The sequence below is a fragment of the Manis pentadactyla genome, chromosome 2 (assembly GCF_030020395.1).
Source record: "Manis pentadactyla isolate mManPen7 chromosome 2, mManPen7.hap1, whole genome shotgun sequence".
NCBI lineage: Eukaryota > Metazoa > Chordata > Mammalia > Pholidota > Manidae > Manis > Manis pentadactyla.
In genome coordinates this window covers 90,012,059-90,037,846 of record NC_080020.1, presented here as the reverse complement: position 1 = coordinate 90,037,846, position 25,788 = coordinate 90,012,059, and the positions used below count along the sequence as shown (strand labels likewise).

At 39.6% G+C, this 25,788-nt stretch overlaps 1 protein-coding gene across 10 annotated transcripts in view; it reads left to right on the top strand.

The window, feature by feature from the left end:
* The window catches only part of MAST4 (microtubule associated serine/threonine kinase family member 4), a 536,231-nt gene that overhangs the window by 137,061 nt on the left and 373,382 nt on the right, over window positions 1-25,788 (top strand). For all 10 annotated transcript variants that reach the window (XM_057494688.1, XM_057494684.1, XM_036887943.2 and 7 more), the window contains exon 2: window positions 5,804-5,957. In XM_057494688.1, coding sequence (XP_057350671.1) covers window positions 5,804-5,957 — 154 coding nt within the window. The remainder of the gene's footprint in view (window positions 1-5,803; window positions 5,958-25,788) is intronic.

Genomic DNA, 25,788 nt, shown 5'->3' with positions numbered 1-25,788 from the left:
AGTGCATATATGAATTCTTTTAATCTTCACAGTCACCTCAAGAGATAGGTGGTAGTGTTATTAACATTTTGTGGATGTCAAAATGGGCATATAAAAAGTTAATTGTCCTAATAAGGATGTAGGTGTTGGCATCCCTAACACTGCTGCTGAATTACTATGAGTCCAATGATGACTGGCTTAACTTTAGAACAATAGTTTATCAAATTTTAAAATGTTGTTTATAGGTTTGGGTTTAAAAGTAAATAAAGTCCAGTTTTGAAATAGTCATTTTCAGGTTGCCAATTTGATTACCTTTTGGATGGAAGCAATAGAGCAGTTAATTAAAATTATAAGCAGTCAATACAGTTATAATTTAAATTTCAAAATTTTTTTTACTTATGATGATTTGTTTTCATATCTATGGTTTCTTAGAATACTTACTATCAAGAAACAGAGTAACAATGTCTTTGTAACACTGTAACTAGTCAGTTTCTTTCTCTTTATTTTAGCATAAAGAAGATTTTACTGGTGAACATTATATATGCGGATGACATTGGTGATACCTTTGAACTAATGAACTTTGGCCTTAGGGCGCATGCATTCTGGATGGGTCTTTAAAATGCATGTGCTACATCTTGGAGTGGATGAGGAACTGCTGAAAAGAGGAATGGGGGTAGGGAAGGGCAAGGATTGATAGACACAAGTGAACACGCTAGTTAGGAGATAGTTAAAAGGTTGAATAATTCATTATTTAGTAATCACCTTCAGAGGATGCAGTGTTCAAAAATTAGCATGTTATATATAGAAAAGATTCCTTGAGAAGATGGCGTTTGCTCTAACCCAAGAGTCTTTTTCATACATGAAGTATTCAGTTTTGTCAAAATGCTGGAGATTCACTTTAACATTTTCATCCAAAGTAACATTTTATATAATTCTGTTTTTTTCCAACAATAAAAACCTTATTGCATGTGTTCCTTATTTTTGTGTTATAGTTTAAAGTAAATACTAGAGATTTGCAAATTATTTGTTCCTTAAATACTTACAGGGTGCCTTTTATGTAGAACAGTGGACAAATAGACTAGAACATAATTTCATGTAACTTACATTCTAGTAGGAGAAGGAAAATAAACAAATATAGAAGATCCAATATGTGGTGATAGATGCTATGGGGAAAAATAGAAAAGGGAATAAAGTGGTGAGCATGCTCTATTATGTAAAGTTGTTAGAGAAGGCTCCCCCTTAAAGAGTAATATTTTTATGGAGACCTGGAGGTTGGGTGGGGAGAGCATGGTAGCTAATACCTGGAACAAGTCCAGCAGAGGTAATGACCAGTGTGAAGGTCCTGGGTGGGAAGGTGTCTGGGGCATCTGAAGTCTGACAATAGGCGAAAGTAGGTGGAATGGAGTGGTAGGAGCTGGGGTCAGAGAGGGGGAGGTGCAGGTGTTAGGGCCTCGTATGGCACTGTCAGGACTTTGGATTTTGTTCTGGGTGGAGGGAAATTCACAGGAGGACTCCAGCAGAGGATTAGGAGCACCTGCTGTTTGGTGTTTTAGAAGGACCCCTGACTGCTGGACTGAGACTAGGATTGAAGCAGAGAGATGGACTGGGAGGCTGTTGCAAGAGAAATCCAGGGGTAGAAATAGTGAAATGATAGGATTCTGGCTCTGTTTTGGAGGTTGAGTTAGAGGATTTGCTGATTGGACATGGAGTAAGAGAAGTTTAGAATAACTGTAAGGTTTGTGGCTTGAGTAGCTAGATAAAAGGAATTGTTTACTAAAATAGGAAAATCCCTTTATGTTCTTATGATTGTTATTTAGAAATTGTTAAATTAGAGGACTTGTATGCTTGGGCATGAAAGTGTCTGGAGATGAGGTTGGAGAACGTTGTCAGTTAAGAAGGCTGCAAGTTTGACATTCAGTGAAAGTTATATGCCCTTTTAGAAAGAGATGGAGGATATTACTAGTGGATAAAACCATGGAGGAAGAAACCTGTGGTGCATGTTTGGAGAGAGTGGCAATAGAGGTAATGGCAGGAACTCTATAGTAAGATCAAGTCTCATAAATAACTTGTCTTTACTTTTAATTGATTTTCACTGATAACAGAAGCCATAGTGTAATTGTAGTGGATTCTTCTGTTTTTCTCCACCTGATAATTGTAAAACAGAAGACAATGGCCGAAGAGATGATAAATACAGAAAATATAGATGTAGAATTTTGGGGAGTAGTATTTCTATAAGACTGATGATTTTAGAAATTTTCCCCCAAATCTGCATGAGACTTACAGTAATTGTATACCTCTTGTTCTCTAAGATGCTTCCATGTTTCCTGTGATAAATTGCTAGCAAGAGCAGTTGCTAATATGTAAGTGGTATGTTTGATCTCTCTGTCTGATTTCTAAATTCAATAAAACACAGTTGCACCTCTTCAAGCTGTTTTGCGGCTCTTGGGACTAAAGGAGATTAAGAAAGCTAACATAGGAAGTTTGAGCAAATCTAGTCCCCCGCAAATCAATATTTGCTATTGGTGAACGAAGTAAGGACATATTTCCAGAGAATGTGTTTCAATCCAGGATCCTTTGTGGCTAGCTGCGTGCTGGGTGAGTACGTGACAAGGGAGTAGCGCTGGCTCTCCACGAGCCCACTGTTGCTTAGTGAGGGAATTTAAAAGTGTTTGGTGTAGTAAGTACGACAAGCTCAGGATTAGATGCCCTGGAACATCAGTGAGGGTTTAAAGACAACCTCTGTCTTTGGTTGAACTTGTAGTATGAAGGCCTTGGGAGTTTGGAAAGTTGGAAAGCATTAAACTAAAATCATTTAAAGGGCAGTGTCTAAAGTGTGATATGTTTGATGTCTACCATAAGCTCCAAGGTGTGATGAAATGTTTTTAAAGGGAGCATGAGTATTTGAATCAGGACAAAAAATGGAAAGTAAATTGCAGGGCTGTAGTGGACCATTTTGAGAAGCTTTGACTAATTGCAGAAAGAAAAGGAAAGCCACTGACAATGCAGCAAATTTGGAAAAATGATCTATTTAGCGAGAGCCCTGCTGGGAGTGTGATTTGATGAGAAGGAGGAAATGGGATCCTGGAACCATGGCACTATGCTTATAGGTTTTTCTGCTTATATTGTGTTTGAAGCATTTGCAGCCCTCACCATTCACTGCCTAAATTTTCCCAGATTTAAAATAATACTCCCTTCTTGGGATAGTGATTCTGATTAAAAACTCAGGTTTATAGACTAAGAACTTGTGGCTATAGGTATGTGGTGAAATAGATTTTCTTGTTTTCCTACCCTTTCCCCTTGATATCCTTTTCTTTCTTTTACATTTGTTTCCTGTCATTTGTGGCTGTGTTGGAGATATGTAAGGAAATCACATAATTCCTATTTAGGAATTATCTTCTTTCCTCTGCTTATTTTTCTACCCTCTGTTAATTTGTGATATAACAGTCTTCCCCAGAGAAATTAATTGTAAGTCTGCAAGCTGAAAAATTTTTCTTCAGGTGAAACTATAAGTAGCAGAAGTTGGTGAACCTTACACAATAAATATTTATATTATATGCAGCTGTCACTAGTAATTAAGAGAAAATAACTAATTGGAATGGGCCTAACTTGCTTGATTGCTCTCAGGGATTCCTGGTGCATGTACAGGACTAGCAGCCGGCTATTAGGGAACATTTTGTGGAATATCGATGGCACATTGCCACCTTGTGGCTGCAAGTTTTCCTTTTAATGTAAAAGAGCAATTTTTAATATTAAGTCTAAGTGATACAATGTTATTTTGTATCTTTCCTAGTATTTATACTTTACCTCCATAACAGAAGATTTGAGACACCTTATAACAGGTATGCTACAGGGTAGGAGAATTTCGGAGAATGTCCTTATTCTTAAAAGAGTCATGTTGAAGTAGTTAGGGGTGAAGACTCACAGTGTCTGTAACTAAGTCACTGGGATGGGGGCAGGAGGAGAGAGCGCGAAAGCAATATGGCAAAAGGTTAACATGTCACCACTGGTAAAGGGATTATGGGTGTTTATTGTGTTTTTCTTATAACTTTACTGGCATTGCCCATTTTCTTCTGAAATTCTTCAAATTAAAGAAGAAAGTGGCAGAAAGAAAATAAGAAAACACAGGGTTTTCTTTAAATGGAGCCTAGAAGGAGGCAAAAAGATCCTCTCCATTGTATAATGATCTGACTACATTTGGGCCACTGACGGGACGTGCATTTTCTAGTAGCTGATGTGTTGCTGTCCAGGGCTCCCTTGCACACTTCATTGTCCATAAGGTGGAAGGGCAAAGTGTCTAAGACTAGACAGAAATTCCTCCTTGAAGGCCTTGCTAAGTAGGGCACAGATGTAATGAACAGCAGTCTCTAAATACTTTCCAAAAGTACATCTGGAATCCCTTTTCCCCACCGATTAGGCTTGATCCTGGAGTGGCTGTGCTGTTAGTTCTTCAAGGACCTTTCATTAAAATACTAAGTAGAACAAAACATAGTTTGAAAAAAACTGGCAATGGATTTGAGATGGTACTTTTTGACAAGTGTTTAAAACCCAGCTGTTCTGTGTTATAAATGAATATAGCTAAGCTTAGAGTAGACATCTTGTAATAGCTGAGACAATGAGGTATGTTTCATCTCAACTGGCTCTGGAGGAATTGCTCATAGGCAGGGTCAAATATCTTTTTGTGCCATGGTTTTGATTGTGCTATGGTGCATAGACAGACAAATGGATGACTTTGTCCCTGAATGTTGTCTTCCTATGAATATATCCATGACAGTCTTAATCTGAAAAAAATTCAGGCAGCTGTAAGCAGATGACTATCTCTCTACCCTTGAAAACAAAATACATGTCAGTGAAACATCCCTAAAAATGCCTGGCTTTGAGCACAATTACCCAATTCTTTTTTGTTTTTAAATTTCTACAAAGTTAGCTTTTTTCTTTGGCAGTTGGGATTTCCATGAATACCTTTTGTATTTCTTTTTTGTTCTTAATGACTACCTGGATGTATGTATGTACATGAATATTTTTGTCTTTAATAATATCTAGGCATATAAATGTATATATGCATCTATACTTACTTGAAGGTGAACATTTTGGAAGATGCGGTCATATTCAACTATGAAAGGTTTCCTTATAAAAGCAGGGCAGACCTTGGAGTAATGTTGTAACACAAGGGATTCTTTTGTAAAAAGCTGTCTCTTGAAGTAACTTTGGTTTCTCTGATTCTTGTGACAGATTTTCTTTTAAAAAGCTATAAGGTGATGTAGGGATGTATTGATTTCCATTAAGGACTGTGGTGCTTAGAAATTTCCCTTCCTTACGTACATTTGTGAGAACCAAAAGCTTGTGGATTTTCTTTTGTGAACAGCTAAAGAAGTGATTTATTGATTCCCAATAGAGCAATATTCTTCATTTTTTCAGAAGATTAAAGTCCACAGAAAGATACATATCTTAGTGACTCAGAACACACACATGTGTAACTTAAACATTCCATCAAACAGTAGTTTCCCTTCCTTCATTGGACTTTGAAAATTTCTGTTGCATTAAAATGAAATACTGGTCATGTCTACTAAATTTGATTCCATGACCCACTGACATGACTGACAGCTTGAAAAACAGTGGCACTGACATGTTGCAGCTGGCCAAACTTTCTTCCAGATAAAAGAGAGAACACTGAAATCCTGAATTCTCTAAACTAAGCAAATTAAAAACAAGGTCAGGAGAGAGGGATTTAGACAAGGAAAAGAAAATAAAGTGTGACTGGTTGGTCTTCCCTTCTGGTGGTACTGAGCGACCCCAGCGAGTGACACCACTGTCCTTCTCTCTGCAGCTGGACCACATATTATCCCCGCCACCCATGCCATTTCGGAAGTGCAGCAACCCTGATGTGAATTCCGGCCCTGGAAAGTCACTGAAGTTTAAAAGACAGCTGAGTGAGGATGGACGACAGCTGCGGCGGGGGAGTCTGGGAGGAGCCCTAACTGGTGAGTCAGAGGCAGTGTGGAAGAGGAGGGACTGCATTTGTGCACTGAAGGGTCCCAAACAGTGTGGAGGTCCGCGGGTGAAAACTGGCCTACTTACGAGTAGACCTGCCTGGCTGCAAACCATTGGTCATCCAATCCAGAGAACAGTTAAATGGGGGATTTTATTAGCAATTTTTACTGAAATATAATTTACATAGCTTAAGATGTACCCATTTTAGTGTACATATGGATGGGTTTGGGCATATTTATACAACAGGGTAATTACCACCACATCAAGGTATAAAATCTTCCCTGTGTCCCTTTTTAACCATTCCCATCCCCCGCCCTGAATTCTTGGCTTCAGGCAACCGTAGATCTGCTTTATGTCACTACTAGATTTATTTTAAGTATTAATTATTAATGGCATCATGTTGTGCAGGCTCTTTGTGTCTGGCTTCTTCCACTCAGTGTGTGTTTAAGATTCATCCGTGTGTTGGTGTGTATCAGCAGCGAATGTGGAACTTTATGAGAAACTGCCACACTGTTTCCAAACTATCATTTTGCATTCCCACCAGCAACAGATGAGCAATTTAATTGCTTTGCAACCTTGCCAAGCTGTGGTATTGCCTCTCTGTTTAACTTTAGCTATTTGAATGTGTAGATAGTTGTATCACATTGTGGTTTTAATTTGTGTGTTCTTAATGACCAAATGATGTTGATCATATTTTCATGTGCTTATTGGACATTCATGTATCTTCTTTGAAGTGTCTGTTCAAATCTTTTACCCATCAAAAAATACTTTTTTCTTTCACTCATTTTTTTTGTGTTAAAATAAAAAATTTTTCAAATCCAGAAAACCCACAAATTACTTTTATTTACCTTAAAGACATCCAACTTAAGGCAACTTAAAGCAGTTTTTAAAAAATAATTATCATGTGAATTTTCATGTTATTAAACTCTGAATCACTAAAAGTTAAATTTATCTGATTTCATTAGGAGTGCTTTTTCTTTACTTATAAATATTTTTGAAGAAACTTCGTTTTTTAACCCCCCCACACAGAGTTTTCTCTACATATGACAGTCTTGTCTGGAGGTTAATGTGGTCTGGGAAATAAATTGAGTTATTCACATTTTTTTTTTTTTTTGAGAATTAGGGGTTTTGATTTTTTTGGAGATGAAATTTCTGGGAACAGAAATGCTTCTGCTATATGCTCGATGGAGTCTAGAACATTGGACCCAGTGTGGCACACTGCTGAAGTGGAGGGTGAAACTGACCTCAGGCCCAGGGGAAGAAATTCATCCAAAAACTGTTGCACTTAACCAAGCTTAAGGCGAATGTTCACACTTGAGTTTTACTGATGTTCTTTCCGTGCTTGTTAGGACATTTTCATTTGCTTTCCTTTTATAAATGCAAACTATTTGCTTTTTTAAGTGGGGTATCGTAGAGATTATTTAGTCCAATCCTTACTGTATAGGTGGAGAAATTAAATCTTAAAGGTTAAAAGGCTTACCCCCTGGCTTAATAATTTTTATAGAGGAAATTTACTTACTTTGGTTAAATTATTTTTGACCTAGGAGGGGCACTAATGATTTCCTACAGTTTTTGCAAGTTTACTTAAAGCTTTAACACAATGCAAGCATATAACTCTTGAGGCAGATACATGATCTGAAACATGAAATTTGGCCCCAGCTTTAAAAAAAATAAATAGCTGGTCTTGAGTCCCATTTCATAATCTCGACAACTCTAGCAATTCTATTCTTAAACAATTTAGCTTGCTATACAACCATTTTAGGTAATTAAATCTTAAGTCAGATAATTAAAAGAATATTTAATAGTCCTTTGGAGAGTTTAAAAGAAATCTCTGGAACATTAGCCTGTTTCTAAAAACAGTTGCTTAGAAGCTGTATTGGAATATGAAGGTAACATTCTTTAGTCCTCTAGGTAGCTTAGTGGAGGGTTTAATGAAGAAAAATGTGCAAAGCACTTAGCTCACTTATGGGTGGCTATCAGTACTATGTGCATAATGAGTTGAATTGGAGTATTTGCAGTTCATGGAGAACTTGTGCTTGTGAACATCAGTTTGGATTGCTTATTGACTGGATTTCTACTTTGTGTCAGGCACTGTGCTAGTGTCACATGTTGGAGCAGAGAGAAGAAAGTGTCACCACTGATCTTTAAGTAACGTGGTTTCCATTATTTTTAGGCAACTATATATAATCATATATAACCTTACCTTAGGGTATACCTTGTAACTAAAATTAAGAAACTGGTTTGGCCATCAGAAATTTGTGCCTGATATGTTCTGTGACATAAAGGCCAGCCACCCTCCTATTGCTTAGCTTTGTTTTAATCCAAGAATTTTTCCCTTGAGCAGTTTTCACTGCCTTGTTTAAAACAAAAACTTGTTTAAAACAAAGTTTATAGTTTGAAAATTTGCCATCCAATTATCCTTGATAAGTTTGACTAGACTCTTCTCTTTGAGAGGAAGATCTGTGATGTTTCACCTATTTATCCCTAACAATGACAGCCAACATTAAGAGCTTACTATATGGCAGGCACTGTTTTTAAGGGGTTGCATTTATGCACTCTTATCCCCATTTTATGAATGAAACACTGAGGCACAGACAATTTGAGTAAACTGCACAAGATCATGGTGCTCCTAGATAGCAGAGCCAAGATTTGAACCTAAGCATTGTGGCTCCAGAGTCCATGCTAGTAACCACTACACTATTCCTAAAATAGTAGGTATTCAATAGGTTTCCAGTAAATTCCAGCAGCTTAATTGGAGTGAATTCTAGGCGGGAAAAATCTTTGCTCAGCTGAAATCTGGAGCTGACTCAATCTGCAGGGTAACTGGTCCCTTAATTACAAAAGTAAACTGAAACTAGGCAATTAATACATATTAAACATTTTTAAATTTACATATTTCTTAAGCCAGCCACTCTTTTTCTCAGATTCCATCACAAGGAAATAGTTGTGAATATGTGTGGAGAATTGCCTCTAGTTATATTTAGAGCAGTACCATTTATTATAATTAAAATTGCATATCATCTAAATATCTGGCAAAAGATATTGGTTAAACATATTATGATATACACAAAAATGGAAAGCAATTGTAAACATTAAAAATCATGTTGTAAAATTTTTAACACTGAAAGTGGCTCATAATATATTTTTAATGTGAAATCCCATTGTTGAATGCTCTCAAAGTATCTCTTATTTCATAGGATTTCTTTCTTTGTAATTAAATAATTGTATATTTAATGAGAGGGAGGAAAATAATTCCTGTCTGCTAAGGAGTTTTCTGAAACCAGGGTGGTGGTTGATTGGGTTCCCTTTATTAACAAGCGCATGAGGGATGCTGTGGCCTTTCTGTAGTTGTTTTTGCATTCTGGAATTTGATCCATGAGACACTTTTTGCCTGAGTGTTTTGTGGCATTAGGTGGTAGATCAGTTGGCAGCAATAATACTGCATAAGTTTCAGTGGCAGACAACAATAAATCTGTCTTTCTTTTTCATATGGGTGTTGGTCAGCTGGGTTTTGGGTGATTTAACCTGGGCTTTGCTGAATTGGTTCTAAAATGAAGTTTGGGACCAAGTGTGCTCCATGTGTCTGTCTTTTTTGAACCAGCCACTACTCCAGGCATCGTGTTCTCCTGGTGAAAGACAGGAGCATGAGAGCAAAGGCCATTGGCACAGGCGTGTCTCCTGCCTCTGCTGGCATCCTGTGTGCTAACTTTCTGTTGGTCAAAGCAAGTCACAAGGTCAAGCCCACAGTCCAGGAGTGGAAGCATGCTCCCCTCACCATGACACCTTGGCAAGGATGCAGATAAAACACTGCTAGAGGGGAGTAAAGATTTGGAACCAATAATCCTGTCTGTCATAGTTTGCCTTTCTTTTTAAAATAAAAATTCTTGTATTTACCTATTTTTTTCAGTTATAATGGTTAATATGTATTCAATGTGAATAATTAAGAAAATACAGAGCACTATAAAGAAAAAAACCCCAAGGGCTATATAATTCCACCATGCATAAATACCCATGGTTGAATTTCTGGCATTTTCTTCCCTAACTGAAAAGTTTTGAGTTACTAAGGGTATTAAAGGAAAAAACAAACTTTTTTTTCCTTTAAAAAAGGACCTATTTGCTGGACTGGCATTTAAATAGACCCAGAGTTTATTACGCTCAGCCCTCCCTGACATTTTTTTTTTGAGGTTGATGGTGTTTTCTGTCTTCATGCCCCACAGCTTGCTCAGTAGGCACCCAGAAGCATCCTGTAAACATTGACTGAGCTTTGGAGCACCCCCCACCGCCGACCCCCACCCCATGAGGAAGAGGAGCATTATTCTCATCACTATACAGACTCTTAAGTCTGGGCATGAATGTGTGGTAATGTGCCTGACAGTTCACAGCAAGGAAGCTGCAGAATGAAGGGCAGAATCTCAGAATCTTGAGTCCTGCCTTCTTGATATGCAGATGAATGCCCCAAGGCCCTTGTCCTGTGTTCTGCCCCTGTGACAGGTGTTGCAGCCCTAACAGGAAGGGAAGGCTCCTTTTCCTCATGAAGACAGTTGTAGTTTTAAAAACATATTTGGGCTGTTTGGAATGTAAAACAAAGAGGAATCTATATCTGTGTATAGTTTGCATATAATAATAAATCAACTTTGTAGACTGTATAAACCAGAACTTCTAAAACAGCTAGAACCATGGTGTTCTATCTTGGGGGAAAAATTGAGAGATGTTTCTTTCTTGGACTGTGGAAATTGGTTTGGAATAACATCTGAAAATTCAAAAAGCATTTCAGAGTGAATTTTTACTTCAAGAGGAAAAGTAAAAAACAACATAGTCCCTCAAGATATTTTTTTCTTCTAGAATTAACCTGGAGGCCTTTGTGTTTGAGCGCTGGGTGGGGCAGTTAATGGGTTTCTCATAAGAGAGGCCTCCTTAGCTTAGTGCAGGAGTCTGACATAATTCAGGTAAAAGTGAATTTACATAAAATATGACTGTTTTATGGGTAGCCTTAGTAGTTGGTAAATACTATACCTAACTACACTTTTTTTTTTTTTGTAGATAATTATTTTTTATTGAAGGGTAGTTGACACACAGTATTACATTACATTAGTTTCAGGTGTACAACATAGTGATTCAACATTTATATACATGACAATTCTAGGTACCAGCTATCACCATACCAAGCTGTTACAATATCTTGACTTTATTCATTACATCCCGGTTACTTATTATTTTACCATTGGACGTGTGTACTTTTTTTTTCTTTTTTTTTTTTGTGAGGGCATCTCTCATATTTATTGATCAAATGGTTGTTAACAACAATAAAATTCTGTATAGGGGAGTCAATGCTCAATGCACAATCATTAATCCACCCCAAGCCTAATTTTCGTCAGTCTCCAATCTTCTGAGGCATAACAAACAAGTTCTTACATGGAGAACAAATTCTTACATAGTGAATAAGTTCTTACATGGTGAACAGTACAAGGGCAGCCATCACAGAAACCTTCGGTTTTGCTCATGCATTATGAACTATAAACAGTCAGTTCAAATATGAATACTCATTTGGTTTTTATACTTGATTTATATGTGGACACCACATTTCTCTCTTTATTATTATTATTTTTAATAAAATGCTGAAGTGGTAGGTAGATACAAGATAAAGGTAGAAAACAAAGTTTAGTGTTGTAAGAGAGCAAATGTAGATGATCAGGTGTGTGCCTGTAGACTATGTGTTAATCCAAGCTAGACAAGGGCAATAAAACATCCACGTATGCAGAAGATTTCTCTCAGAACGGGGGGGTGAGGTTCTAAGCCTCACCTCTGTTGATCCCCAATTTCTCACCTGATGACCCCCTTGCGACTGTGCCTGTCTTAGGTTGTTCCTCCCTTGAGGAATCTTACCCGTCTCTGGCTAACCAGTCATCTTCCGGGGCCATACAGGGAAATGTAAAGTTGGTAAGTGAGAGGGAAGCCTTATTGTTTGAAATGGTTAGCTTTTTATTTCTTTGCATATTTATGCCCTGTAGCTTCTATGCCCAGCATTTGTCTTGAGGTATCTTTACCACTTGGAAGAATTATGATACTCGGTAAATTTGATATGAGGCACGAATTCTATTTAACGGTTGTAATTAGGAAGGAAGAAGAAAAGCTATAGAAGTAGCAGGTGGCAGAAAACATGGGAAGATTGATTATTTCTTTGACATATCTTCTTGTAGAGTAACTTCAGCATGTATAGGTTTTAAGCTACTACTTAAATTGCGCACACACATTAACATAATAGGAGTATAGTTACATAACCAAAGCATACCTGTAATTACCAGCCATCTCCAGTGAAACCAAGAAAACCAGTTAGGCACCTTAGGCATTTGTGAAAACTTATCTATGATATGGTGGATATTGTCCAACTGAACTTGAACAGTCTGAGAGAAATCAGACAAATTAAAACAACCCATTCCTGGGGAATGTTCGCATCCCTTATGTTCTTTTAACAGTAAATAGTCTGTAGTTGTAAGATTTTGGAGCGCTACAATTGCAATTCTCCTAATTCTTGATTGAGTTACAACAGTATAGATCCAGTCAAATTTGTTGTTTTACTGTATGCACAGGCCAGCTTAGATATCTCCTTCCTCATTCCCATGGCAAGTCCAGGAACTGGTGGGATGAGTGCATCTACACTTGTAGCAGTGCGTGGATCTTTGTTGGGGTTTTTTGATGATCATCTTCTGGCATGAGTCTTCCAGAGAGTGCTGATGTTGGAAGTTCTTTTTCATATCATATCTTAGTTCATTTTCGGGGTGGCCCAATTAGGCTTTGAACCTCTGTATAAACACAAACAGACCCTTTGCCTACACTTTTATATGCCCTTTATACTCTCGTGTAGAACTCATTGGAGGTTACCACACAGGAACTGCCCTTTTTTTTTTTTGGTATCACTAATCTACACTTACATGATGAATATTATGTTTAATAGGCTCTCCCCTATACCAGGTCCCCCCTATAAACCCCTTTACAGTCACTGTCCATCAGCATAGCAAAATGTTGTAGAATCACTACTTGCCTTCTCTGTGTTGTACAGCCCTCCCTTTTCTCCTACCCCCCCATGCATGCTAATCTTAATAACCCCGTACTTCTCCACCCCCCTTATCCTTCCCTACCCACCCTTCCTCCCCAGTCCCTTTCCCTTTGGTACCTGTTAGTCCATTCTTGAGTTCTGTAGTTCTGCTGCTGTTTTGTTCCTTCAGTTTTTCCTTTGTTCTTATATTCCACAGATAAGTGAAATCATTTGGTATTTCTCTTTCTCCGCTTGGCTTGTTTCACTGAGCATAATACCCTCCAGCTCCATCCATGTTGCTGCAAATGGTTGGATTTGCCCTTTTCTTATGGCTGAGTAGTATTCCATTGTGTATATGTACCACATCTTCTTTATCCATTCATCTATCGATGGACATTTAGGTTGCTTCCAATTCTTGGCTATTGTAAATAGTGCTGTGATAAACATAGGGGTGCACTGATCTTTCTCATACTTGATTGCTGCATTCTTGGGGTAAATTCCTAGGAGTGCAATTCCTGGGTCAAATGGTAGGTCTGTTTTGAGCATTTTGATGTACCTCCATACTGCTTTCCACAATGGTTGAACTAACTTACATTCCCACCAGCAGTGTAGGAGGGTTCCCCTTTCTCCACAGCCTTGCCAACATTTGTTGCTGTTTGTCTTTTGAATGGCAGCCATCCTTACTGGTGTGAGGTGATACTTCATGGTAGTTTTAATTTGCATTTCTCTGATAATTAGCGATGTGGAGCATCTTTTCATGTGTCTGTTGGCCATCTGTATTTCTTTTTTGGAGAACTGTCTGTTCAGTTCCTCTGCCCATTTTTTAATTGGGTTATTTGTTTTTTGTTTGTTGAGGCGTGTGAGCTCTTTATATATTCTGGACGTCAAGGCTTTATCGGATGTGTCATTTTCAAATATATTCTCCCATACTGTAGGGTTCCTTTTTGTTCTATTGATGGTGTCTTTTGCTGTACAGAAGCTTTTCAGCTTAATATAGTCCCACTTATTCATTTTTGCTGTTGTTTTCCTTGCCCAGGGAGATATGTTCAAGAAGAGGTCACTCATGTTTATGTCTAAGAGGTTTTTCCCTATGTTTTCTTCCAAGAGTTTAATGGTTTCATGGCTTACATTCAGGTCTTTGATCCATTTTGAGTTTACTTTTGTATATGGGGTTAGACAATGGTCCAGTTTCATTCTCCTACATGTAGCTGTCCAGTTTTGCCAGCACCATCTGTTGAAGAGACTGTCATTTCGCCATTGTATGTCCATGGCTCCTTTATCAAATATTAATTGACCATATATGTCTGGGTTAATGTCTGGATTCTGTAGTCTGTTCCATTGGTCTGTGGCTCTGTTCTTGTGCCAGTACCAAATTGTCTTGATTACTATGGCTTTATAGTAGAGCTTGAAGTTGGGGAGTGAGATCCCCCCTACTTTATTCTTCTTTCTCAGGATTGCTTTGGCTATTCAGGGTCTTTGGTGTTTCCATATGAATTTTTGAATTATTTTTTCCAGTTCATTGAAGAATGTTGCTGGTAGTTTCATAGGGATTGCATCAAATCTGTATATTGCTTTGGGCAGGATGGCCATTTTGACGATATTAATTCTTCCTAGCCATGAGCATGGGATGAGTTTCCATCTGTTAGTGTCCCCTTTAATTTCTCTTAAGAGTGACTTGTAGTTTTCAGAGTATAAGTCTTTCACTTCCTTGGTTAGGTTTATTCCTAGGTATTTTATTTTTTTTGATGCAATTGTGAATGGAGTTGCTTTCTGGATTTCTCTTTCTGTTGCTTCATTGTTAGTGTATAGGAAAGCCAAAGATTTCTGTGTATTGATTTTGTATCCTGCAACTTTGCTGTATTCCGATATCAGTTCTAGTAGTTTTGGGGTGGAGTCTTTAGGGTTTTTTATGTACAGTATCATGTCATCTGCAAATAGTGACAGTTTAACTTCTTCTTTACCAATCTGGATTCCTTGTATTTTTTTGTTTTGTCTGATTGCCATGGCTAGGACCTCCAGTACTATGTTAAATAATAGTGGAGAGAGTGGGCATCCCTGTCTATTTCCCGATCTCAGAGGAAATGCTTTCAGCTTCTCGCTGTTCAGTATAATGTTGCCTGTGGGTTTATCATAGATGGCCTTTATTATGTTGAGGTGCTTGCCCTCTATTCCCATTTCCTGAGAGTTTTTATCATGAATGGATGTTGAACTTTGTCAAATGCTTTTTCAGCATCTATGGAGATGATCATGTGGTTTTTGTCTTTCTTTTTGTTGATGTGGTGGATGATGTTGATGGATTTTCTAATGTTGTGCCATCCTTGCATCCCTGGGATGAATCCCACTTGGTCATGGTGTATGATCCTTTTGATGTATTTTTGAATTCGGTTTGCTAATATTTTGTTGAGTATTTTTGCATCTACGTTCATCTGGGATATTGGTCTGTAGTTTTCTTTTTTGGTGGGGTCTTTGCCTGGTTTTGATATTAGGGTGATGTTAGCTTCATAGAATGAGTTTGGGAGAATCCCCTCCTCCTCTATTTTTTGGAAAACTCTAAGGAGAATGGGTATTATGTCTTCCCTGTATGTCTGATAAAATTCCGAGGTAAATCCATCTGGCCCAGGGGTTTTGTTCTTTGGTAGTTTTTTGATTACCATTTCAATTTCGTTGCTGGTAATTGGTCTGTTTAGATTTTCTGCTTCTTTCTGGGTCAATCATGGAAGGTTGTATATTTCTAGGAAGTTGTCCATTTCTCCTAGGTTTCCCAGCTTGTTAGCATATAGGTTTTCATAGTATTCTCTAATAATTCTTTGTATTTCTGTGGGGTCCGTCATGATTTTTCCTTTCTCGTTTCTGATACTGTTGATTTGTGTTGACTCTCTTTTCTTCTTAATAAGTCTGGCTAGAGGCTTATCTATGTTGTTTATTTTCTCGAAGAACCAGCTCTTGGTTTCATTGATTTTTGCTATTGTTTTATTCTTCTCAATTTTTTTTATTTCTTCTCTGATCTTTATTATGTCCCTCCTTCTGCTGACCATAGGCCTCATTTGTTCCTCTTTTTCCAATTTCGATAATTGTGACATTAGACCATTCATTTGGGATTGTTCTTCCTTTTTTAAATATGCTTGGATTGCTATATACTTTCCTCTTAAGACTGCTTTTGCTGCGTCCCACAGAAGTTGGGGCTTAGTGTTGTTGTCATTTGTTTCCATATATTGCTGGATCTCCATTTTGATTTGGTCATTGATCCATTGATTATTTAGGAACGTGTTGTTAAGCTTCCATGTGTTTGTGTGCATCTTTGCTTTCTTTGTACAGTTTATTTCTAGTTTTATGCCTTTGTGGTCTGAAAAGTTGGTTGGTAGGATTTCAATCTTTTGGAATTTTCTGAGGCTCTTTTTGTGGCCTAGTATGAGGTCTATTCTGGAGAATGTTCCATGTGCACTTGAGAAGAATGTATATCCCGCTGCTTTTGGATGTAGAGTTCTATAGATGTCTATTAGGTCCATCTGCTCTACTGTGTTGTTCAGTGCTTCCGTGTCCTTACTTATTTTCTGCCCAGTGGATCTATCCTTTGGGGTGAGTGGTGTGTTGAAGTCTCCTAGAATGAATGCATTGCAGTCTATATCCCCCTTTAGTTCTGTTAGTATTTGTTTCACATATGCTGGTGCTCCTGTGTTGGGTGCATATATATTTAGAATGGTTATATCCTCTTGTTTGACTGAGCCCTTTATCATTATGTAGTGTCCTTCTTTATCTCTTGTTACTTTCTTTGTTTTGAAGTCTATTTTGTCTGATATTAGTACTGCAACCCCTGCTTTCTTCTCACTGTTGTTTGCTTGAAATATGTTTTTCCATCCCTTGACTTTTAGTCTGTACATGTCTTTGGGTTTGAGGTGAGTTTCTTGTAGGCAGCATATAGATGGGTCTTGCTTTTTTATCCATTCTGTTACTCTGTGTCTTTTGATTGGTGCATTCAACCCATTAACATTTAGGGTGACTATTGAAAGATATGTACTTATTGCCATTGCAGGCTTTAAATTCGTGGTTACCAAAGGTTCAAGGTTAGCCTCTTTAGTATCTTACTGCCTAACTTAGCTCGCTTATTGAGCTGTTATATACACTGTCTGGAGATTCTTTTCTTCTCTCCCTTCTTGTTCCTCCTCCTCGATTCTTCATATGTTGGGTGTTTTGTGCTGTGCTCCTCTAGGAGTGCTCCCATCTAGAGCAGTCCCTGTAAGATGTTCTGTAGAGGTGGTTTGTGGAAAGCAAATTCCCTCAGCTTTTGTTTGTCTGGGAATTGTTTAATCCCACCGTCATATTTGAATGATAGTCGTGCTGGATACAGTATCCTTGGTTCAAGGCCCTTCTGTTTCATTGTATTAAATATATCATGCCATTCTCTTCTGGCCTGTAGGGTTTCTGTCGAGAAGTCTGATGTTAACCTGATGGGTTTTCCTTTATAGGTGACCTTTTTCTCTCTAGCTGCCTTCAAAACTCTTTCCTTGTCCTTGATCTTTGCCATTTTAATTATTGTGTGTCTTGGTGTTGTCCTCCTTGGATCCTTTCTGTTGGGGGTTCTGTGTATTTCCATGGTCTGTTTGATTATTTCCTCCCCCAGTTTGTGGAAGTTTTCAGCAATTATTTCTTCTAAGATACTTTCCATCTCTTTTCCTCTCTCTTCTTCTTCTGGAATCCCTATAATACGGATATTGTTCCTTTTGGATTGGTCACACAGTTCTCTTAATATTGTTTCATTCCTGGAGATCCTTTTGTCTCTCTCTATGTCAGCTTCTATGCGTTCCTGTTCTCTGGTTTCAGTTCCATCAATGGCCTCTTGCATCCTATCCATTCTGCTTATAAACCCTTCCAGAGTTTGTTTCATTTCTGCAATCTCCTTTCTGGCATCTGTGATCTCGCTCTGGACTTCATCCCATTTCTCTTGCGTATTTCTCTACATCTCTGTCAGCATGTTTATGATTCTTGTTTTGAATTCTTTGTCAGGAAGACTGGTTAGATCTGTCTCCTTCTCTGGTGTTGTCTCTCTGATCTTTGTCTGCCTGTAGCTTTGCCTTTTCATGGTGATAGGAATAGTTTGCAGAGCTGGGACGAGTGACGGCTGGAAGAACTTCCCTTCTTGTTGGTTTGTGGACCTCCTATCCTGGGCGAACAGCGACCTCTAGTGGCTTGTGCTGCGCAGCTGCGCGCAGACAGGGTTTCTGCTTCCTGCCCGGCTGCTATGGAGTTTATCTCCGCTGTTGCTGTGGGCGTGGCCTGGTTCGGGCCTCTGCCCCAAAGTGGTGGAGTGGCGTTGGAGGGGGAGGGGCCTGGAGGCTATTTATCTCCGTAAGGGGCCTCCCTGCTCCCTGCAGTCTAGGGGTTAGGGTGCCCAGAGTTCCCCGGATTCCCTACCTCTGGATTAAGTGTCCTGCCCTGCCCCTTTAAGACTTCCAAAAAGCACCCGCCAAAACAAAACAACGACCACACACACACACAAAAAAAATTAAATTAAGAAAAAAAAAAAAGTAAAGGCAGCTCGTTTTTCTTTATTCTCCAGTGCCAGCCTCAGGCATCTGCTCACCGGTCTTGCTGCCCTGTTTCCCTAGTATTGGGGTCCCTATCCCTTTAAGACTTCCAAAAAGCGCTCGCCAAAACAAAACAGCAAAAAAAAAAAAAAAAAATTGGTCGCTCGCTTTTCTTATGTCCTCCGGTACCCGGCCTCCGGTGCCCGCTCACTGTTCTTGCTGCCCTGTTTTCCTAGTATCCAGGGCCCTGCACTCTGGCCCGGATGGCTGGGGCTGGGTGTTCCGCAGTCCTGGGCTCCGTCTCCCTCCCGCTCTGCCTGCTCTTCTCCCGCCGGGAGCTGGGGGGAGGGGCGCTCGGCTCCCGCGGGGCCGGGGCTTGTATCTTACCCCCTTCTCGAGGCGCTGGGTTCTCTCAGGTGTGGATGTGGTCTGGATATTGTCCTGTGTCCTCTGGTCTTTATTCTAGGAAGGGTTGTCTTTGTTATATTTTCACAGATAGATGTGGTTTTGGGAGGAGATTTCTGCTGCTCTACTCACGCCGCCATCTTCCGCCCCTCTCTTTAACTACACTTTTATATGCCCTAGATTTCTTTATTTTTTGTGATACCATCAAAAAAATTCCACATAAAAATTAAGTGTGTTAGGATAACACTGCATGCTATTTAACAAGAAACCAAAAAATGTCGGTGGCTTAGCACAACATTCCTTTATTTCTTACTCACACATATGTTTTGGGTTAGCAGGTGACTCCCTCATGGTGAGTCTGGGACCCATGCTCCTTCCATTTTCTGGTTTTGCTTCAGGTACTCTGCTTCTAGCTAGTGGAAATGGAAAGAGAGGAGAGACCATCCTGACTTCTTAAAAGTCTTAGCCTAGGAAGACACACACTTTGTTTCCATTCACATTCTTTTGTGAAGATCCTGTCACATGGTCACAGCGAAGGCGAGGCTGGTGATGGCGAGAGGTCATGAGAATGGCCTCCGCTGGGCTGTTGCCTCTAAGTCCAGCTACACAAGAGGTAAGGGCAATATGGCACTTTCTACGTCAGGGAAGACTGAGGAAGAAATAAAGCTTTTAATAAAGAAATGGGATGTGATTAACTTCGTTTTCAGTATGTAAAACTGACATGCCTATGAGACATGCTAAACAGGCATGTCAGGTAGAACTCTGCAGTTGCAGAGGGGAGAGAATAATTTTGAGAAGGAAAGGACTGGCTCCACCTGAGGGAGTAAGGTGAGGAAAGAAATTGTCATTGGGGGTATAGGGAATGGGGGGTAGCATAGGGCATACAGTCAACATGTAATATCTCTGTTTAATGACAGATGCTCCCCATGATAAAGGTAGTTAGCATTTAGTAATGTATACAATTATTGAATCACTATGTTGTACATCTGCAACCAATATGACATCATATACCAACTATACTTCAATAAAAAATTGTCACTGGGTTCAGCAATGCTGTGACTGGTAGCCCTGGGGTGGGTGGTGAAGTGTAGAGTGCAGGGGGTTAAGAGCCACTGGTAACTGGGAAGGTAGAAGGTGGTAGTGTGCTGATAGGTAGGAATGTAGTGTGCTCTTTTGAGAAGCAGTTCTGTGGAAGGGACTGGAGCAGTAGGGTGTGAGCTAGAGCAGTAGGGTCAGAAGGAGGCATCTCGGTGGGAGCTGTGGGAGCGCGTTCATGAGATGTTGAGGATGGTACTGAGGAAAGAAGTGAGGTGCTTTGGAGGAACCTGGCAAGGTACCCAGAGCATGTGTAAAAGGGTTGGCTTTTTATAGGAAATGGGTGCTTCCTCCATTGTGATAGGGAGGAAGGCAAAGAAAATAGATGTGAAAGCAGGTAACTTTTGTCCATGTACACCTTGGATGACTGTGCAGCATCTACAGGCATGATATAGTGATGCATGTGACAACCTGGGTGAATCTTCAGGGAATTCTGCAGAGTGAGGAAAAGCATGCTGTCTAATTGTTTTTTATAACATTCTTGAAATGACAAAATTACAGCAGTGGAGAACTTTTTAGCACTTGCTGATTAGGACATAAGATTGTAGAGGTGGGAGGATGTAGGTGTGGTTACAAGTGGGAGCCATTAGGAATGCTGTGGTGGGACATACTTCCTCTCATGATTAAATCAATGTTATTATCCTGCCTGTGACAGTGAACTCTAGTTTTGCAAGATGTTACCATTAAGGGAAACTGGGTAAAGGATACTTGTGGATCTCTCTTTATTATTTCTTAAAGCTGCATGTAACTCTACAGTTATCTCAAAATGAGAAGTTATATTTTTTAAATGTGTTCTTTCCAGATCACTGATTTAATAAATTTTCTTTTAATAAAAAGCAGGTAGTTGAATAGATTTGGTGGCTTCACTTGTCTCAATGCATTACAAGTCCCTGGGCAGGGTCGGAAAGGTTATACAGGATTTGAGTAGAGAAGACAGTCAAATAGTCTTGGAGAGTAGGAAGGGGAGCTATAAAGGTAGTAGGATTTCTTGGAAGTATTGGCAACCCATTTAAGGTCTAAGATCATGAAGTGAAAGTAAGGTCTATTTACATGTTTGAGGGAAGGTCCAGGCACCAGGGGAGTTTGTGTGCTGAGAACAGTCGTTTTGCAGAGCAGAGTAGGGAGTCTGATGAGAGCCATGTGAGATGGCGGTGGGGAGGGTGCTGCCGAGCTGTGGGAGGGGAGTTTTGGTGCCCGTGGTGGCACTTCTCAAGGTAGAGCTGAACCCCACGGGAGCTTGGGAGGAGGACTGGATGGTGGGGATCTGGGTGTGTGGGGGGGGGGGAGTGTCAGGAGTGGACAGTGGATGGCTGACTTTGACTTCACCAGCCCCTCAAGGAGGACTGAAATGTTAATATTTGGAAATGTGGCAAATTTTTAAACTTGTGAAAGGCAACGATATTTACAATTGTTATAAATGGTGCTCCCTTGTGATACCCTCAGTTTGGGTTTTTGGCTCTGGGCCTATGGGGGAAAAACCTCAGACCCACAGATAATTCACATTTATAAGTTTTACTAGCTTAAAAACACCCTACTTCTATTTGTTTTGCTGTTTCTCAATACTTAGAGAATCTCTGGGCTGAAGGCATATAATTGAGGGTAACAGTTCTTATAAGTTGGGTTAGCATTCTGTTTTAGAATGAGGAAAATTGCTGTAGTTCATCAACAATAGTTTATGAAGCTGGAGACTGTCTCTACCCATTTTTCTGAGTCATCAGACAATCAAGAGGCAACATTCTGAGAGAAAAATAAATTTATTGAATTAATTTATCAAACATTCAAGTTCTTAAAACTCTTTAGAGTAGAAAATTGATTTCAATTTTTTGGCATTTTATCTTATTGAAGATTTTGAGGGGCACATTCATGTTCCTTTTAGTTTTCTCTCCACGGATTATTCCTTTTTTTTTTGTACTTCCCTGAAAATGTTTCATTCTGATAGGATAAGTTGAGGCCTGGGCATGGCTGGTTTTCCTATCCTTTATGCATGGTGTACTTTAGGTTCTGAAAAGCACACAGATTCCAAGCCTGTCTGCTCAGTTCCTTCTATGTATGGTCTATAAGAAGCAAAGTAGTTTTGGTTTCCTGTGACTCTTCAGGATATATGAGCAAGCCACAAAAGCTGAGTTGATTATATTACAGTAAGAACATGAAACAAATTTAAATAATAAATAGTATTGACAATTAAATTCCACACACAAGGCTTCTTGAGTTATTGGGGAGGGGGAGATACAGCTGGGGCAGGCAAGGAAGGTGGTGTGTGCTGCCATTTGCTGCCACGCTGGATCCCATGTACACAGCTGGACACTGGTAACCAGCTCTCCTGGTGACATGCTCATACCATGTGCAAGCAAAATGCAGGGCGATTGCACAAAAATGTGTGCAAGGTGCTGACTACTCATGTGCTGAAATTGGTATATTGGGCCACACCTAAGTCCCCTGGACAACACAGGTGTGGTAGTGCGTAGGGGAGATGTAGATCAGACAGAGAATGGGATAGATGAGTTAGACTGAGTGGGGCTTGAACATAGAAATCAAGTAACTTGGGCTGGGTAGAGATAGCATCTTGACATCTCTTCCACTGCTCTTTGGAGGTGTAACAGGGAGGGCATGAAGTAGGGACCAGAGAACCAGACTGTAGTCACAAGTCAGCCTCTGAGTAGCCATGCCTTTGCTTCAGGTTCTCAGTTTCCTCATCTGTGAAATGTGTGGGTTGGACCAGATGCTCTCAAGGTCCCTTTGAACATGGGTGGTACGTTTTAGCTACCAAGATGCGAGAGAAGGCTAGTTTTTGCAGAGACTTCATTTTCTCCAGTTTTCCTTCATTTTCTCCCTTCTTACTTGCATAATTTCTCCATTGTTGAGCGAGGAGCCCACCTTCTCCTCTAGGGATGCATGTCAGTGATGGCCTGTCACCGTCCTCTGAACAGAGCACACCAGGCCATCCATCTCTTGTTGGAAACTCATTTTCAGTGGCTAATCAAAGACCAGGGATGTAGACTTTTTTTAACTTCCTGGATGGAAATGGAAAATTAAGCTGATTTTATGTCAACTCTGCAGGAAAAAGAGTAGGCAAAGAAATGCAAATGCCACCAACTGGGAAGTTTAAAGATTTATAAAAATTAGTGTTTCTGATATATTAATGACTCTCGTGGTGGGAGCCTACATTTGTCATTGTCATGCTCCATTGTCATTCAAGTACTTAATCAACACATATTGTCAAGGCTACATTTGTTTTCCTGTGTCTGCCTAGCATGATCTTTCCTGTTTTTTGACAGTACTGTCTCAGGCACCTGCAGCATACTGGGGCCTGAGGGAGAGCTGAGGATGAGGTCTGGCTATCAACTCATTGCTGACTTGCTCACTAGAGGGTATAACTTTTGAAAAGAGGACATTGTCATTTAAATGCCTGTATCCCTTTCTGAATGGCCACCCGGGTGGAATCATAGCCACTTTAAGTGATTAACACTGAACCAAATCAGGCTGAAGAAGGATTTCGCATAAGGCTTCAGAGCTCCCAGTTTCCCAGTCTATAAAGGAGAGGAAGGTAGGTATGTTCAGTAACATACATGGGCATTCATTCATTGTTAATGTGTTTACTCGCACACATGGGCACTAAGCCCTTGGTTTCTATTTAGTGTCTCATAATATAGGATATGCCTACATTTTTGCCCTGAATTACTCTAGAGGACAGCAACAATTATATATGTCATTGCCCTCTTATTAAAACCTCTGAAACAAATTTCTCTGAGCTCAGAACAGGAAAAGAGGTTACATTAGTCTGATAAATTTGAATTCTTTCTTTTGTTAAGTAATGATTGCTGGCTAACCTACTGCATTTCTGTCTTTGTTTTGATTGCCAGGAATCTCAGTCAAAAACATTTTCTTGTTTTGTTCTTGCTCCATTTTACTAGCTTTTGGCTAGTATATATACACGTAATATAAAAAATAGGGGGAAAATAATAATGCACAAACGCAGAGCAGTGAGACCCCCCCTCACCACCTTAGGGGTATAAAACAGGGAAATGGAGCCCATGATCCTTCACTATATTCAAATTTCATGCCAAACACCTTCATATTATCACTTCTGATGAATCGTCCACAGCCGTACTTTGACTCTCTCCTCCCCCTACCATCTGATAATGTTCTCTTTTCACAGGCTGGATCACTTTTGGCTCTCTCCTATTTGTGTACATGTCATCCTACGTACTAGTTTACAGATTCCTTGAGGACCTTTTCCTTGTATCCTCAAAGCAAAGCGTCTGGCATTGTAAACACTAAGTGCTCAGTAAATAGGGTTGCCAGATAAAATACATGACACTGATTAAATTTTGATTTCAGGTGAACAACTATTAATATTTTGGTATACTTATATCCAAAGTAATATTTGGGGCATATGTATTCACATGTATTTGGATAAAACTTATTTAGGCATCTTGTATTTTTATTTGCAAAATCTTGCAAATCTGTGAGTAGTTGCTGGAGGATTCTGTGCCGAGGCATTATCAGATACGTTGTCTCATAGGTACATGCATGGTTTGAAAGGCAGTGGACTAGAGGCCTACGCATAGACATAGGTACAATATCCTTTTATTTTTCTCCCCCTCTAGCTGCTTAGTCACCTTGGAGACAGGACCATCTTGCAGAAAACCCCAAGCAAATCTGATATGAGATTTAATCTTTAATGTGTGAAATTCTGTGTGCATATGCCTCACTTCTGTGCTTTCAGCAGTCATGGTTCTCTCTGTGGATTCAAATAATAGGAGATTAAATGTGTTTAATGGAATGGCTATAAGAAAATGATCAGGCTCTCAATCTCGAGAGATGACCATTTGGAGGGTATTTGGAACAACCAGACCCTCCCCTGCCTGACTCAGCACCACAGCTCACTGATTTCCCTGTAAGTGTGGCTGAATTCCTAAAAAGCGATGTTGAATAGCCTAGTGAGGCTATTTCTTTAAAACATGATGCACTGACCCTGGAGTTCAATGCTACTTAACATCATCTAGGCTTTCAGAAGTCAGTAGCTAAATAATAGACCAGAAATGGAAAGGCTGAATTCCCACCCTACACAGGCCACTAATTTCCAAGCAGGGCTGAGGCAATCATGATGCTAATCATGGCCTTAAGTTTTTTCTTCTTAAAAATGAGAGCAATGTTACATTCTGTTTTGTAAAGCACTCTGTAATTTGTTAGAATGCAGGTCAGGGCATAGGGCTGTGCTTCGGATCATGGGGGTTCCTAGGTCATGTTGCTTGTACACCAGGTGGAATAGACATGAACTTTCCTACGGGAGGAGGGAGAGCAGATCATACAGTCCTGAACTGAGATCTCACCCCAGAAAACGGTCTTTAACAAACTGCCATCTGGAGGGGCTGGAGCTATCTACCATGTCGTATTTTTGAAGAATTACTGTATAATTGTGTCCAAGTTTTTGCCCATTAATCAGCATCAACAAACATTTAAGACAAAAATATTACATTCCTTAGGGAGTATACATAGACATTGTTATTGAGGAGGAAGAATTTGAGGTCTCTTTGGAATAAATGCCAACAGAGAGCTAGAAACTGTTGCAAAGACGTATTTGTGGAAATACACTGCTATGTGAATTAGATTGTAGACAGAAGTTTCCTTGAAACAACAGAGAACTTGTTAGGAGATTTGGGCTTGTCTGGAAAGTTCTGCTGAGATTGGGTCGTGGACTTTATTTTATCCCCTCTGTGACTGCTTTTGTTCTTTTAGTTTCTCTTGTAAAGCTCCTGCTCCCAA